Source organism: Schistocerca americana, chromosome 11 (genome assembly GCF_021461395.2).
Source record: "Schistocerca americana isolate TAMUIC-IGC-003095 chromosome 11, iqSchAmer2.1, whole genome shotgun sequence".
NCBI classification, from domain to species: Eukaryota; Metazoa; Arthropoda; class Insecta; order Orthoptera; family Acrididae; genus Schistocerca; species Schistocerca americana.
The window spans coordinates 100,808,051-100,825,906 of NC_060129.1; the positions used below are offsets into that span (position 1 = coordinate 100,808,051).

Sequence of the window (17,856 nt, forward strand, 5' to 3'; positions counted from 1 at the left end):
AGTGTCTAACATTACGGTATCAGTTGAGTGAATTACTTCTTGTATCATCGACAGCCGCTTGTCGAAATAAGCCGCCCATTCCCACGAAGTTCCAGAATTCCTGCAGATCTGTGTCAGTTCCTTCAGCAATAGGGAATACATGCCATCAACTTCCACCCTTTTTCCCAGCCTGGTTTGATCCCCACAATATCTGCCTTGTGGTCATCATTACACTGTCCTAACCCTATGAGTGACAAATACTGCCTGTCCAGTAGACCCAAAAACAACTGCATCCTCCAAGTGCATAATGATGTAACAGTGCAGTTCATACAAACATATTCTTGTGATTCCATATAACTTGAAACAGACAGTTAAGCCGATAATTCAGAACAGAAATAATATAGTTCGATGATAGTTACATAAGAGAACAACAGTTACATAATCAATAATAACAAGAAATAGAAACAATTACTTAATAAATAGAAACTTCTAGTTCTCAGACATTTTGAATTCGAATGAACGCCTTTACAAGAAATCAGACAGCCCACTTCAAGATTTGCACATAATTACCATCTAGTGTGAACGTCTGGACATACACCAGGACTACTCTGTCTGCATGATGTAATCAAGTGACAGTAACCAATGTGCAGTTCCAAACATGTACGCTTGGGACTCTGCTGCATAGGCCTAGGACTACATCTTAGGTACATCATGTAATACAGGCTTAAAACCATACCAGCTACAAGCGACGACTTCAAGTGACAACAAGTGGAAGACAGTTTTTGACAATGTTTATTTTCGGTGATGAAGCCAAGTTTTGTGTGTCTCGAAAGGTAAATCATACACATGAGATTATAGAAAAAATTCGTGGTTCACCTAACATTAACGTCTTTTGTGCCATGTCCTCTTCAAAAGTTTACAGACTACTTTTCTGCCTGGAGAAAACCGTGCCTGATTTCGTGTACCTACACACACTACAGCTGTGGCTTATGCCAGAAGTACAGCAAGCAAGTGAAGGGTTCATTTTGCAACTACAAAATGCTCCACCTTACCTTCTTTCAGACATTTATGATTATCTCAATGCCGAACTGCCTCAGTGTCGAAATGCACATGGTTCCCATTGTCACCCTCTTCTCCAGTAGCCCCCCCCCCCCCCCCCGCAGTCACCTGACTTAGCTTCATATGATTTCTTCTTATGGGGTTAAGTCAAAGATCACCACGTTCCTGCTTCCATTGCCACTTAATTTGGAAGAGTTGAAAGGAAGGACTAATATGGTCGCTGACAATGTAATTGGTAATGTAGATAGAAACTGCCTTGGACGGATTTAAAAGCACAGAGAACATGACATTATGGCATAAAACAGAAAATTCAGTTTCCAGTTCTTCAGAAGGATGAGAAATGCACTGAACTCTTCCTGGGACTGACATGAAAGAACGTAAAAAACCGATTTAAAGAAATGGATTGGGGTTGTATGCCACACAGTGATAAAAATTTCTATGTATTCCTATCTGATAGTAAATACATAGCAGATGATATGTATATCTGACACTGAAAAATTTCACACGAGTATTAGTCATGAGCAGCATGACACCAGTAAATGATGTACTCTAGAACTAGTCAACCTTAGAGTACTGCTAATTATTTTGAGCAGCTTGAGCTAATATGAAGAGACTAACACATTTTTATTCTTTCATTTTTCTACAGTGCGTTTGTGGAGAAAGACGTGTTGCCCTGAGTGGCACGTGGCAGAGACCAAGTGAACTAGTTGTGACATGTTTACCACAAGCAGCCAGAGATGCTAAACAGCACTATGAATTTTGAGTCAAAAGGTTCTAACATGTCCTTCACTCTTTATGTTAATGTAAACAGTGGTATAAATGTGCACTCTTGCCATACATTATGAATTTTAACAACTGAGAAGTATCAAAAGAGTGCTGTGTAGACAAGTTTCACAAGGTGCATTTTAGCTGTGTACGTTTTTACTTGCGACAATTCTGTTTGTTAGGAACTTTTTGTCAAACCTGTGTGGAATATGCAATCCGATCTGCACTCAAATGTGAACATTACATGAGTGATGAATGCACAATGGAACATGATGTAGACCCGAACAAGTTTTTAAAGATCTGAAGGTGACGATCTTAGCTGTTGAAACCAGTCAATAAGAAACTGTTTGGATCGAAATCTTGCCTATAGACTATTTCTATGAAGTACATAGATATCGCTGATTCTCATTTCTCATTATAAAAAAATTCAGAGAAATTATATGCCAGTTTAAGCTTAGGGAACAGATGTATAATGAGCAGGCTGGTGGAAATATGGGATGAAATATCACAAAGGTGCCATTAGAAAACAAATTTTGTGAACAAACAAAACAAAAATTTTGTACAGCTACTTGATATGTATTTACATAGAAATCAATAACTGGCTGTAGTACCTTTCCAATATAAGGAAACTTTTGAAAGTGGAGTCTTTTTAATTGACATTAGCAAATTAGAATAAAAAGTGATTGATGAACTTTTGTCATAGACTTTCTTCTACCAGCTTACAGTAGACGCTGAAGTTAACAAAACACACAGACTTGGAGAGGAACAAAGCACAAACTGAGTGTGACTTTACCTTCTGGATTCTTTGCTCGACTTTATTTCTAAACTAATTTATAGTAAAAATATGAAAATAAGCAGTTAAATATTCATCTAATGCACTTCGCACATTTCTTTAACACAATTATTTTCTTACAACATTATAATGTTTTCTGTCATTGCTAGCACTTTTTTAAAGAGGACATTTAAGCTTCATTTGTCTTCTTATTTCTTTTTTTCCTGATGATCGGAGTTCCATATGACTTTTCAATATAAATACTACATTACTTGTAACAATTATTAACAAAAGATTTACATGAAGTAATTGTATTTTGAATGCTATTTATCGCTTCCTGAAGCAAAATTAAATCAATCCAAGAATAACAATAACTACCAACTGATGAAACTGTTACTGTTATGCCACTTGCTGTGGCGTCACTTTGGTTGCAAGTCACTCCTGCACCCCACATCGGTTAAATAAGAGCAAATATTGAAGTTACTCTATAACGAATTTGGAATTATGCTTCGTGCAAGTGCACTTAAAGACACTCTAATACAATTCATTTGCATTGTTAAAAACTACACTTAATCTCTGTAATCTCGTTCATTTCCTATATTAAAGAGTATACTTAATCTGAAGTTATACTGTCACCAGAAACCTCCTTACTTCCTTCCTCAAATCCACTAGGACAGTGTCTAATGCTTCGTACTCTGTAATGGAGACATAGGGCATCTGTGTACACTCATATTTAAATCGCCACCACCTGGTGGCGAGCGTGCCACAGGGAATTGCACAAGCCTCTTTGTGGAAACAATAAGGTCACTGACCAACAATTAGGATATACATTAAAACAAGAAGTGCACTTTCATGCAAGCATATTCACATAACCATTACAAACGAAAACTTTTCATTGTTTGATATTTTTTGAATCTCTTCAGGGTGGTCTGTTTCCGCTATCATTTTACTCGAATTGTTTACAAATGAATCACTGTCATTATAAAGACTATTGTCATGGAAATTGTTGTTGTTCTGGTTTTCACTTTAAGATTTCTGTACAAGCTCTACACTGTCTACCTCAGAGAGGAATGTATATGAAGAATTAGCCATTTCACACCAACTTACTTGAACTTTGTAATTACAACTTTTCTCTCAACATTATGGCTATAGTTCGACACTGAGTTAACACAGATTTCCCTAAATAGGAAGCAGTCAGGTTCGAGAATGGGGCATGTAAGAGCTACAAAAAGCAGTATTTGGAATATCGGTCGCCACTGGCCATTGGAGTGGGAAAGATTGAGAGCATTGAAGCTGCCAACCCTAAAATCCGAATATACCGCCAATACTGTATTTAGTTTCACCATTTGTAGAAATGAGTGAGCTAATGTGAAAGTACAAATCACCTTCCATTAACTATCCAATAATACCTGCTTACTCAGACAGAAATCTTAACTGTGCATCATATAATTGGACAGCATAAACAATATAAATTAACACTGATGTGCCCACAACTGCAGTGGCCAAACGTTTCATTGCTAGCAACGCGAAATGTAGAAATAAAATATTACATTCCTGTTAATATACACATCATATAGTCACAGTCAGGGCACATGCTGTTTGGAATAAAAACACGCATGATGTTGTCAAAGTTACTTGGTGCTTACCAATAATGAAATAATTGTCCACATCTTCTTCTTTTTTTGGCTTAAGTATGGTAACATTATTATTGTGATCAAACTTTCACAACTGTCTCTCTGCATTTCAAAGAATATATAGGATATTTTTCAACATGCACACAAAATTAACTAATAATTTCTTTTAGTAGGCTATAATATAACTTATTTACAACCATAGAGTTGTAACATAATTTTTAGAAATAAGTCTGTATGGGTGCCAGTTAGACTGGCAGACACACCACTTCCAGTGGCTGTAACACAACAAACAGTACTAAAACCGACACTTTTTGTAGAGATCTTTGATATAGTCTATACTGAATCTGCATATTATCCTAATACACAGGTATAAATATCAAAGCTACCAATACTGCATACTAGCTTCAGAAGCACTGAAACCATAATGGCAAGTGCTCGATTTACTTCTGACACTAATTAGTGTGGGTGAATGAAAGTGGTGCAAAATAGTTAAAATGACTTTATCTTTTATGACATAACTAAAGGTGGCTTCAATTGAGTGATGCCACAGTAATTGGGGTGCTGCAATTTCAGCATGGTTACACAGTTTTCTATATGGCGTCTGTGTCAACTGAAATTATTGAGGCAGGTATTATGTAGTAGTATAGAGTGTGGCATTCGAATAATTAATTACACATGAAAGAAAATGCAAAAGATACCAAAACGGATTTCAGGCAGGAATAAAATGGAAATCACACATTCACCTTTAAAAGAATTGCCATTCAAACCTGAAATTTGTTTTATAAATCATTTCTGAATTACAAAAACAAATTTTGAGTACTTCTTGAATCATGTATCAAGCTCCTTTTAAAGATGAGGAACACAAATTTTGGACGCAAACCCAGTGTGCCTGAAACTACAGGTGATAGATACTGGCATGTCAGCGTTATAGTGCCTCTACACTAACCTCAAAAATACACTTTTGGGGTACTTACATGAGATGCTGGATGATGTTTACAGAAGTAGCAATCATAATAACATTTCTATCTGTGGGCCACTTTCTAATAACAAGAACAAATGTTGCATAGTTGTAGAGCTGCATATTGGACACCATTTAAAAATCCGATACTCATATTAAAGATGCATTATAAGTTCGAGTGAAACTGCAAATGACACTTCGATATTTGACATGTGGCATTTACCTGTCATCTCTCCAATATTTATATCATGTCCCCAAACACAAATTTTTAAATTCTTGCATGTTCTGTTCCATGTTGTGTACTATGACCAGAAGAAACAATTGAGAGCTAATATTTTTTCATCCTTGCACCCAATGTCAGTTAAAAATGACAAAACAATAATGTTACTCTATAATAAATTTTATAGTTATGCTTTGTTCAAGTGCACTATAATACAATTGAACATTGAATATCCATGTTCCTGTATTAAAAGCTAGAGTCAAGTTGAAAGTATGTTGCCAACAGTAACCTTCTTTACTTCCTTTCTGAAATTCACTGGATAGATGCTCAAATGTATGTCGCCAGTACTATGATCTGAATACATTTGCCAATGTTGTGTTGACATTCAACATTTGTAGAATTTAGTGAGCTGCAGTGAAACTACAAATCCCCTTCCACTAATTACACAATGACACATGCTTACACACAACCAGAACCTACCCATGTGCCTGATAGCACAGATATGATACATTTCCACCACATAGATTAACCATTTTTGCTCATATCTGCAGTCTCAGAAAACTTTAGCTATGAAGAACTTCGAAAGTAGGAAGTTGATGTATGCTCCTACTGAAATAATTTAACTAAAAACATACATATCATGTTGTAAGAATTGCTTGGTACTCACCTTGTACACAACCTACAGAATGATACCACACTTTATATCTTCTTGTTGTCTCAATGGCTAAGCAGAGTAATAACAGTATTTCTACCCAACTTTCTCAGATTATCACAACATATTTTAAAGAAAATACAATTTGTTTTTCTAACAAAAAAAGAAACAAGCAAACACCATCCAAACAGCCCTTGAAGGTTCAATAGTACTGACTGGCCGACATGTCAGCCTCAGTCTTTAGGCATCATCAGATGGGGATATGGAGGAGCACATGGTGCGTACACCACTCTCCCAGCCATTGTCAATTTCCGTGAGCAGCTTTTGTAGACACATAAAATAAAATAACAGGTTTCTAGAGTACAATTTTTTTCATGTAGTGCCAAACATTTTCAGCAAACAATCTTTTTAGGTGCCAGATAAATCTGTACACCCGCCACTCTTCGAAGATTTTAACGATTTGTTATGTTCATGGATTTAGGAATAGTGATTAATTCTTATTTCGGCTTTTGGCACAAATAAATGACAACTGTAGACAATTTCACGTGTACCTACATCAACATATATGCTCTGTAGGCCAGCCTGAAGTCATTGGTACAGGGTATGTCCAAATACCAGTTATTTGTGTTTCTTCCCATTTCATTCCCTTGGAACATGGGAAGCATGACTGTTTGAACGCCTCTGCATGTGCCGTAATTAATCTAATCTTTCGCTCACTATACCTATGTGATTGATACATAATGGGTTATACTATATTCGCATAGTCATCATTCAAAGTCGGTTCTCGATACTTTGTTAGTAATCTTTCTTAGGATAGTTTATGTCTGTCTTCAAATTCTGCAGTTCAGCTTCTTCAGCATCTCTGTGATGTTTTCACAAAGCTCAAACAAACCTGTGTCCATTTGTGCTGCCCTTCTCTGTATACTTTCAATATTCCCTGTTAGCCCTTTCTGGGACAGGTCACACACACTTGAACAATATGCTAGAACCAATCACATGACTGATTTGTAAGCAATTTCCTTTGTAGACTGATTGCACTTCCCCAGTATTCTACCAATAAACTGGAGTCTACCCTCTGCTTTTGCACCGACTGAGCCACCTCATATCCCTACAAAGGGTTATACCCAGGTATTTGTATAGCTCACCTCATTGGTATTATAGTAGTAGGATACTACACTTTTTCGTGTTGAAGTGCACAGTGTTATGTTTCTGATCATTTAAAGCAAGTTGTCAGTTATTACATGCCTTTGAAATCTTATCACGATCTGGCTGAAAATTTACACAGCTTTTTTCAGACAGTACTTCATTATGGATGACTGCACCATCTGCAAAAAGTCTGAAGTTACTGTTAATATTGTATGCAAGGTCATTAATATATGCTATGAACAGCAAGAGCCTAACACACTTCCCTGGGGCACATCTGAAGTTATTACTACATGTAACGACGACTCTCCATCCAAAATAACATGCTGCATCCTCCCTACCAAAATTCCTCAATCCTGTCACAAAGTTCAATTAATACTCCATATGAATGTACTTTCGATAACTGGCACAGGTGTGGTACTGAGTCAGATGCTTTTCGAAAATCAATAAATACTGCATCTACCTGACTGCCTTGATCCAAAGTTTTAGTATGTCATGTGAGAAAAGAATGAGTTGGGTTTCACATGACTGATATTTTCGGAATCCTTGCTGGCTGGCATGGAGGAAGTAATTCTGTTCGAGACACCTCATCATGTTTGGGCTCAGAGTATGTTCTAAGATCCTAAACCAAATGGATGTCAAGGATGCTGGACTGTAACTTTGTGGATTACTTCTACTGTCATCTTATAGATGGACGTGACCTGTGCTTTCTTCAAATTACTAGGCACCATGTTTTGTTTGAGGCGTCTGTGACAGATTTTAGTTAGAAGGGGGGCTAACTTAGCGTAAATTCGGTGTAGAATCTGACAGGGATTCCATTGGGCCCTCGAGCTTTACTCAAGTATAACGATTTCAGTGGTTTATCAGCACCACTGACACTAGTACTTACTTCCTACATCTTTTCAGTGTTATGAGGACCAAATTGGGACAGTTCTCCTGGGTTTTCTTTGAAATGGAAAATCTGAAAACAGAGTTAAGCATTTCAGATTTTGCTTTGCTACCCTCAGTTTCAGTTCCTGTTTCCTTCGCTAGGGACTGGACAGTAACTTTTGTGCCACTAACAGCCTTTACATACAACCAGAATTGCTTTGGGGTTTGTGAAATATCATTTGACAACAATGCCCGGCAATTCCTGCCCATCAGTACGTGAGGTCTGCCTGGTCTCGGTTTATCTATGTTTATTCTTTCATAGCTCCACGTCAGAGTCACAGCATCGATATTCGACGTGGGCAGCTGACAGAACATTTGACAATATTCTGCTGCGGCAGTCATTGAAAGCCTCACGCATTGACCTCTTGACAGACAAATTGCGTTTTATTCAGCAATTCTCTAGCTACAGCTCTATGCTTTGTTTTATATCTATGACACAGTAGTCTCTATTTCTTTAGCTGTTTCTTTACCGTAACTGTATACTGCAGACATTGCTTCCCATTATGAACTGTTCTACTGGGTACATATCTGTCCAGTGCATGCTCAACTATTCTTTTAAACCTGAGCCAGCATTCCTCTACATACTGCTGCCCAGTGCATAAATTTTCAGTTCCTCATTGAGATACGACACTACTAATTTTTTTATCTACTTTACTGAATACACACACAGATATATATATATATATATATATATATATATATATATATATATATGTGTGTGTGTGTGTGTGTGTGTGTGTGTGTGTGCTTGTTTCAGTTATTCTTTGTACTCTGTTAGTCATTTGCTGCCACAACCATATCAAGTTCACTGATGTGGACATCCTCAAAGAGGTCAGGCCTATTTGTTGCCGTTAGAAACAATATATTGTCATCATGAGTGAGGTTCCTAACTGTCTGTTCTAGTTAGTTTTCAGAGAAGGCAACGGGACCGATGACCTCACCTCCTCCCCCAAATTAACCAACAAACGACTTTAATTTTTTTCCTAGCAGATATGCAGCGCTGATTCCAAGAATGTTAGAACGACCTCCGTGGTAGGTTCCTTCTTCCACATTGATTGACTTTGACCACAGCAACAGATGACTGTAGAGTTTAGTAGTTCGTGTCATGCGTTTGTACGGTACTATGTTGCGTTTCCTGTGTAATATCTAAGTGATTTGATGGTGGAGACAGGAATTCTCGGAAAGACGCATATTGAGTATGGTACTAAGTCAATACTTAATTTTTATTATCATTACAGCTAACTGCCTCGAATGAAGTAGTTTGCCAATGCCTTGTAATGATGCTATAGTAACTGTTCGTATAGTTATTATATCGGTTTAATTTCATTTAAAGGGCACATTCGAATGATAAGTTCGTTCTACATTTAATTCTTGCATGATCTTTGGCGCCTCTGGTTATGGTTTGAGATAGCCGTAGAATTTCGTAAGTAATTATTTCAGGTTATGTGTATCAGAACCAAACACTTGTTATTTTCAGTGTGCTTATGTTTCCGCATTGCGAGCAGGAGGTGACTAGTGGTTAGACTAACATATTAGTGCACATTACATACCTGTGCTGTTCGGCATTTACGAAAAATACCAGATCGACGTGTTGGTATGTAATATGCTTGCTGTTTTCGTTCTGTCCGATAAAATTGCTAAATGTTTGCCGTGATTTAGCAAAAGAACCGCCAGAAATTTTGATGTGTTGTCTGTAATTACCGGAAAAGTGTCTATATGTGGTGGTTAGAGAAAGTGCAGGTCAATGTGAAATACTTGGTGATTGACGAAAAAAGGCCCTCATGAAGTTCACACGCCCGCTGCTTTCATATTGTTATATTTGTGTTGTGCATGCGAAGTTCGGTAACAATATTTGTGAAGGAAGGAACAGGGACAGTAAGAGTTCACTGTAATCTGTAGTTCGCCCGGGTTGTAGCGCAAACAGTTACACTGCCGATACATCAGATTCGTTAGCACACGTTAATACAGAGTATCAGGGATTGGTTATCTTGGTATGAAAGTGAATGCTGTAGAGGGAATTCATTGTGTTGCGTTTTCCATGGATTTTCAATGTGCCTATGTGCTCCATAGTTTAGTAAATAGTGTTAACTGTTGTTTGTAGTAATGTGCACGTTTCAATCTATGGAAGGATATGGGAAATGTAATTGACTCTGTAAGGCCTAATGGGTATGTGTAATTGCCATCGACAAAAGTATCCCAAAACCACAGAACATTGTCATGGGTATGCTTATGAGAAAGTAATTTCACCAAGTCTTGTTAGAGGAATTTAATCGTTGTTAAATCTTGACAGTCGATCATTTATTTTTCCATGCAATGTTCAGGCAGCAGTGTGTGTTTTTTAGTGACTGGGTAAAGATTGCAGCATTGTGCTATATTGAGTTGATAATGTTCAATATAAATGACTGTATAAGGAAACAGTTGTTAAAAATACATACTAAACTGACTGAAAAAGAAGAAAGTTCTGTCTGTATGGGTGGATTTTCATGTTCTGCTTTTCTGCATACCATGAGCATATATGGGTTTATAGATTGATTGAAAGTGCAGCCAGTATGATTGAGAAATAATTCTTTTCTGTCCTTGCATACGTTGCTAAGAACATAATTATAAACCTCTTACATTATTCTGTATTTTAAGGAATTTGCAGGATACATTGACAGGCTTAGATATAGCTCGAGACTCATTTAATCTTTTATTCTTCATACATAAAATTGTCTACAGTAAATAGATTTGTTTGGTAAATTCACTTTATCTTAGTTGCTTCACATGACACTTAGAAATTTATGTGGAAAAAGGAAGATGTGTCAGCTACCATATTCAGAATAGGATTGTATACCACAAGCAAATGCTACTAAGTAACAGCAGTAACTGTAAGTCATTTGTTTCCATTGTGTGTAGTTTTTGTTTTCTGTCAAATTGAGTTGTTTTCCATTAATGACAGTGAGGCTTCAGAGTCCTTATAACCAGCAAGTTGTAAATCAGTTCTTTCTATCAGGTTCATTGTTCCTCAGCCAGTTTTAAATTTGTAATATGCATTGACTCGTTTGCTGCAGCCAGAAAATGCTGCCTGTGCACTATGTTGAATAGTAACAATTTAAACAATATAACTTTTGCTTTCTTGTTTTTCAGTGGATTGGGAGAGCACTCATGGACTCCAAGGGAACTAGTTGGCTGAAAAAAGAGAAGAATGAAGTATATGCTGAACCAGGCTCCTTGGTAAATAGCTTCTTGTATTTTTTGCCATTGTTTCATTAATTTCTTTGTGCAATGTGGTGTGTAAACAAGCAGATTACCTTCCCTGTTGTTCGTCAGATGAAATATTTGGTACTGGCTGTTGGTTTTGATTCTTGACCAAATGAAGTTGTGACTCTTGGCTGTGCAACATATTTGCAATGGATTGGTATCTTGTAGTATATAATGCTGCTCTCCAATATTTAATTTGTTTTAAAATTTCTGTAGCTTATTGTTAGTGTGATGTTGGTGTGCCAGTAGTTAATGATCACAGTTTTGTTGTCTACTAGGAAATTGTCACATGTTCTTGAACTATTGTGGTGTTTGCAATCACTTGTTACAAATTAATTTTCTACTTTGAGATTTAGTTTGGTGTGTTGTTAATGTCTACATTTGTTCCTTTCTTAGAAAGGTATTATTAATGGATATGATAAAGTAATATATGAGTAGGACTCTACTTGCTAGAGTGCAGATGATTCAGCTGCTACTGTAGATCAGTTATATGGCTTGCTGGATGAATTGATCAGATGCTCTATTTGTGGTCAGTTTTTAAGTCGACCGTAGTTGCTTTCTCAGACAATAGGGATATATATATGTGGATTTATTGCAAAGACAATATGTGGCAGTCTATTTGTCATGGTGCCTGATGGAGAAATCTAAACTCATGACGTACAATATTGTTTTCCTGGTGTATTATTTTTGCTATTGCTCATCTAATTGGTTTTATGCACTCAATGTTCTTGTTAGCAATATTACTGTTCTTGATCAGTTTTTGATTTGGGGGTAGGTATTCAGAATCTATTAAATATAGGGAAGTGGTAGGTGACAAAGAGCTGTTGTTGAAATCCTTTGAGGAGCTTAAATACTATTAAATGAAAGAGTAGTTGGTAGTGTAATTTACAACCCTAAGAAGGAAATGGTGGTAATGCTGATACTAAAAGAGTAAAGGAGTGTTACAGTTATAACTGCAGAATGTTTGCAATGCTCTTTAACCAGTAGATTTTCACATGACCACTCTAAATATTTGGTAACACACAAATTACTTAAATGTTAGTATAATCAGAGTTAAACTGTGTGGGCTCAAATATGACACTTCTGTAACACACAACATATGCCTATGGATTTGGTGCTTATAAAAGAAGTAATTATAACAGAATGTCACTGTCAGCTTCTGGCAAATTAAAACATGCTAAAGCTACTGTTAGAGCTCACTTCTTGATTCAGTATTTCTGAGATCAGCAGGATTTGAAGTTTCCAGTGTGTGGCCATCAACATTCTATGAATAATTCTCTCCTCATTGAACTTGTTTTGAAAATATATTGTTCATTTCTTTCTTTATCAAAGTGCTGTAATTAATTTGTGTTTTTGTAGCTGGATCAAAACACTTGTGACCCTGTAAAGATGTCTTTGCTCTGAATCATTCATCTTGAAAGTTTATCTAGAAGCAGTGAAAACACAAATGTATACCCATGCTAGACAATGTCAGGCTATGAAAGTAGCCTTGACAGGTTTTTGTTAGTGTCAACTGCCAAAGTCTGGGTCAAGTAGGACCTTCCTCTCCCTCCCCACCCCACCCCCCCTCTTAAGGAAGAAAACCTTCGTACTTTCAATGTCTCACTTACCTTTCTTTCTATGAACTTGGTGTGTGTAGTGTCTTGCTCATATTCAGGATGTTCATTCTTCTAGTGGTACTGTGGGTCTAGCATTGATCTCAAAATGTAAGCAGTTGGTAAAGGCAAGTCATCGTAGATTTAGCACACATGCCTTTGGTGTTCCAGTCTTCTTATCACTTCTTTTTGGAACAACTACAGAAGTGACAACTACAATGCACTTTCATATCATGTGATACATCTTTATTGTAAATGTATCTGTTTTTCCATTAGCTCAAAGCTGTGTGACTGAGCAGTCGCTGTTCTAGCTTTTCATGTGAGGTTGTATCTGAACTGGTCCAACGGTGAAAAGCAAAACTCAGTTGCCGACAACTCAGGTGCCTCAGTTACATTTTCCAAAGAACAGAGAAAGTAAAATCAAACAGAAAATGTCAGGATCGAATAATGGTATACAAGGGATACATTTGTACTCAACACATTGAGGAGGCCTTTGGTTGCAGGTAGGTAGAATCAATTGACTGCTAAATATTTAAGCTTTTGGACAAAGTCATTCATATGAAGTACAGAACAACACTAGAGCATGAATACATCTAATCCAAGCACAAATCTGTTGGTGTGATTGGTGGCGTAAAGAGGTGCTGTGGGGTGGGAAGTTAGGGATAGCAGGGTAGGAGAGGAGGTGATACTGTGCTGCCTGTGGGATTGGTCAATGACATAGGGTGACAGAATAGGGCTTCTAGGTGCAGTGTTGGGAGGCTGTGTGGGGGGGGGGGGGGAGTTGTGGGGTAGGTGTGTGCACTGCTCAGTGCTAGAATGAGAGCAGGGTAGGGAATAGGTGGGGCAGAGCATACAGACTAGTGAACATTGACGCTATGGGGGGATATGGGGATGAGTGATATGTTGTAGGAAGAGTTTCCATTTTGTACAATTTAGGAAAGTGCTATCACCCTCTATGATCACATCCCCAAACACACATGACTTTGTCACTGAACAGTACCTTCCCCAGTGTCTGACTGTCTCCTAGCATACAGCCCATTCCTGGTCGTCATGTCCAACTACATTCTCACACACAATTACTTCTCTATTGAAGGGATTGCCTACAAACAAATCTGCAGTACATCAAAGGCCAACTGTATGTCACCATGTTCTGCAAATTTATTCATAGGCCACCTCAAGGATTCCTTACTAACCACCCAGAATCACAAACCGTTCACCAGATCAAGATTCGTTGATGACATTTTTGTGATCTTATTGATTTGTTTATTGAACTTGATCTGATTAAGTCCATCAGACCCTCTATTAAATTGGACCATGGTTTCCCTTTTTATATCATATTTTTCTGAAACTAAGTTTTAATATGGCAAATAGTATTAAATGATTTGAGTGTCTGAAGTAGCAGTGTCAGTGAATAATACTATGAACTAAAAGTTAATACTGGCAGTACTTACACTACTACTGCAGTTGCTACCACTAGTGGTTCTGGTAGTGGTGGTGATTAAAGAATTTGTAGGTGTGCAAGGTAGACTTTTTCTGATGCAGAGTGTTACGGGGAAAGGAAATGTAAGGAGACTCTACCAACTAAGAATATTGGGAAAAAATGTGGTTTGAAGAAAATGCTAAGGGTCACATTGAGGTGTGCACAGCCTAAAATTTCCTTTACAGCCTTTTCCCAGAAACGGAATTCCCATGCCTTGTCTTGCCAGTCACAAATACAGAAGCATCAGATTCCACCCATCTGCTTTGACCCATGACGTCACAAATATGGTGGAAACGGCCATACACTAAGATTCCAATATGGCGCCTATGATGTCATTACATAAGCATGACCACTAACATGAAAATACAATTAAAAGCCAACACACATGTTCCACATAAACCTAAGGAAACTAACGGGACAAGTGTGGGAAATTGGGGTTTTTTGGGTGGGGACAAAGTAAATACAAACAAATTTAGACACACCACCATACTAAACGACAAAAAAACGACGGCACAAAACTACTCAAATGCCACTAAACACAATATACAGTGGAATCGGACACTTGGCTTGATCTACATAGCTCAACAGCAGCTCCCAATCCCACAAATTGGAATCTAACATTTACCTTAAGACACCTCCACATATAGCCATCCCTGATAAGAGATGCCAGAAGTTTAGTAAGCCACATTTCTTCACAACACACTGAACACTTCAAGACTTCATCCAAAAATCCGAATAGTTGAAGAAATTTTATTAGAGACAACGCACTGTCCCCCATCATCGCCGAAAACTGTTGACCCTGCCAGTCACATCCATACCTACCAAAGACATAAAAAAAGCAGTTTACCAAAATTCACACACACCAATCAAAAAAAAGTGACATTGACATAACAAAACCAAAATTGTTAACTCCCTGAAAAATATTCCGCTGAAAGCACAGTCACTACCAATACCACACACGTGCAATGCTACAACGCAAATGAACATCATACGCCATGTAACACGCTACCCATAAACACACCACCAGAGAGAACCACCAACCGCAACAATACACCACCTATAAACACGCCACACATGCAAACTAAACCAAAAACATCACCGAACACTCAACACATGAACACATTACCAGAGAGCACCACCGATCACATCAAACCACCTACAAATACGCCACTCTCACAAACTGAATTCCACACCGCCATGATGTCACATACCACAATAGCCTTAAGTCACAGGTAGAAGCCAACGGAAGCCAACGGGTGGGATCGGACGCTTTGTTCGACCCCCATCTCCCACATACTCCTAAAGTAGCACTCCCCTTGCAAGTCAGTACTACCCATGACTGAAGCAACTGCATCACATTTTCTGCCGGGATTTACCCTACCTCTCATGCATTGAAATGAGGAATAATCTCTTCACCCTTCCCACAGTTGTGTTTTGTCTCCAATTGAACTGATGAAATATTCTTGCCCATCGCTACTCCAGCCCTGCTTCCAACCTCTTGCCTCATGTCTCATATCCTGAAACAGAGCTACATGCAAGACATGCATGTTTCCTGCAGCCCTGTCAGACATCTCCAACACAAAGGCAGGGCTACCTGTGAAAGCAACCGTGTGATTTGCAACTACCTGCCTGCAGCCACTGTGCCGTATCCTACATAGTCATGACAACTAAATTGCTCTGTCTGCAGGAGTGACCACTGCCAAAGTGTGGCCAAGAAAGCTGGACCACCCACTTGCTGGAAGTGCTCCCAGCATGATGTGGTTCACTTCAGTAACTGCTTCACAGCTGGCTCCAACTGGATTCTATCTTCTAACACAACATATTATTTCCTGTAACCCCTCTAGACTCAGTCTATGCTAGTCCATGTCCTCTACCCATATCCCCTTTCCCTGCTCTCACTTCACCACACACACACACACACACACACACACACACACACACACACACACACACACACTTCTTTCCTCCCAGTGCAATTACTATTTTCCCTTTCTCAATTTCTCTCCTCCCCTTCCCCTCCCACAGTACAGCTTCCCAAAACTACCTTTAGCAACTCGTACTGTCTCTGCCACATCCTAGCATGCTATCACAGAGAACACATTATCTTCCCCCCACCTCTCCTCCCACTTTTACACTGCTATCCCTCTCTCGCTACCCCGTGCCTCCTCATATCAGGAGATGGTCATTCCCAGTTCCTGGAGACAGTGGCCATGTGTGTGTTTGTTGTTTTCCTGTGAATGTGTTTTCTATTTTAGAAGGGCTTTGTCCAGAACCTCAATGTTTTAACACTGTTTCATTGTATTTGTCTGCAAGTCAGTATAGAAAGTAAACATGCCAAATTTCATGTTAATGGGAAAGTGAACTGGAAAAAGACACCAACCAAATCTGCAAGAAAAGTCTTCAAGATTGTTCTACCTCGAGTGTAAACTGAGAGGAGTGGTTGGTTCAGACATGTTTTAATTCCCCTGATGTCAGTAACATAAAAAAGGTCCGTGTCATATGCTAGGTGGAACATAGAGTGCCGTCTGTATTTTGTTTACCAGGCTTAGAATACTAATAGTTTTTGATATCTCTATGACTCTGTTGTTGGCATCAGGGAGAATGTTAAAGAATGTGTTCCCAGAAAGCAGTTTACAAACTAGATACTGTAAGTAATGCAAAAATCCACATCCCAAGTCATAGGCTAGCAAGAACAGGAAACTCTCAGTAAGTGAATGGCCGCAATAATTTTACTTATTCCCTCCCTGCTTCATCCACATCATTTTAATATTTCAAAATAATACTGTGTGATTGGCTGATAGAAAATGCATGTTGCAATTAGCTGTATGATATTGGTATTGTTGATTTTAATATTAAAGATTCTAGTTGTACCCACTGATTTCATTACACTACTGTTTTTTTGTATGATGCGCATTTCGTATAAAATAGTTAATGATAAGTAAATAAAGATTATGGAAGTAGGAAATACGATTGAAAATAGCAGCATAGGAAAATGAAGTGCAAGATGCTAATAAATTTTCAGATATGTTGCCACTGATTATTCATATAACTTTTCGATCATTACCATTGAAATGCACCTTACTGACTGTCACTGAGAAGGCCACTCTCTGAAAAGAATGAGTCATTTACTCTTTAAAAGTGTCATAGACTTACAATATGTGATACTTTTTTGTAATATATCTAAAATTGTCTTCTTAAAAGAACTCCTTGCAGATATTTTTTTACTATTCACCACAGGTTCAGTTACACACATCTACCATGAAAGTAAAAGAAGAATTGGATGAGCAAGTGAACCAACAGGTAAGTCTAGAATTTGTGTGACTGTATGAAATTAAGCAGTGTTATGTTATGGCTCAGTTTTGGTGAATATAATATAGATTGGCTTGATGCACTTGTCCATGTTAGTCTACCCTCTATAAACCTCTTAAT

The 17,856-nt window shown here is 38.0% G+C and overlaps 1 protein-coding gene across 1 annotated transcript in view; it reads left to right on the forward strand.

Annotated features, from left to right (window-relative positions):
* Positions 1-10,968: 10,968 nt before the first annotated feature.
* LOC124554062 (zinc finger protein 70-like) overlaps positions 10,969-17,856 on the forward strand; it is a 105,974-nt gene continuing 99,086 nt past the window's right edge. Inside the window, exons 1-3 of the mRNA XM_047128103.1 lie at positions 10,969-10,979; positions 11,239-11,325; positions 17,665-17,727. Coding sequence (XP_046984059.1) covers positions 11,257-11,325; positions 17,665-17,727 — 132 coding nt within the window. The 5' untranslated portion in view covers positions 10,969-10,979; positions 11,239-11,256. The remainder of the gene's footprint in view (positions 10,980-11,238; positions 11,326-17,664; positions 17,728-17,856) is intronic.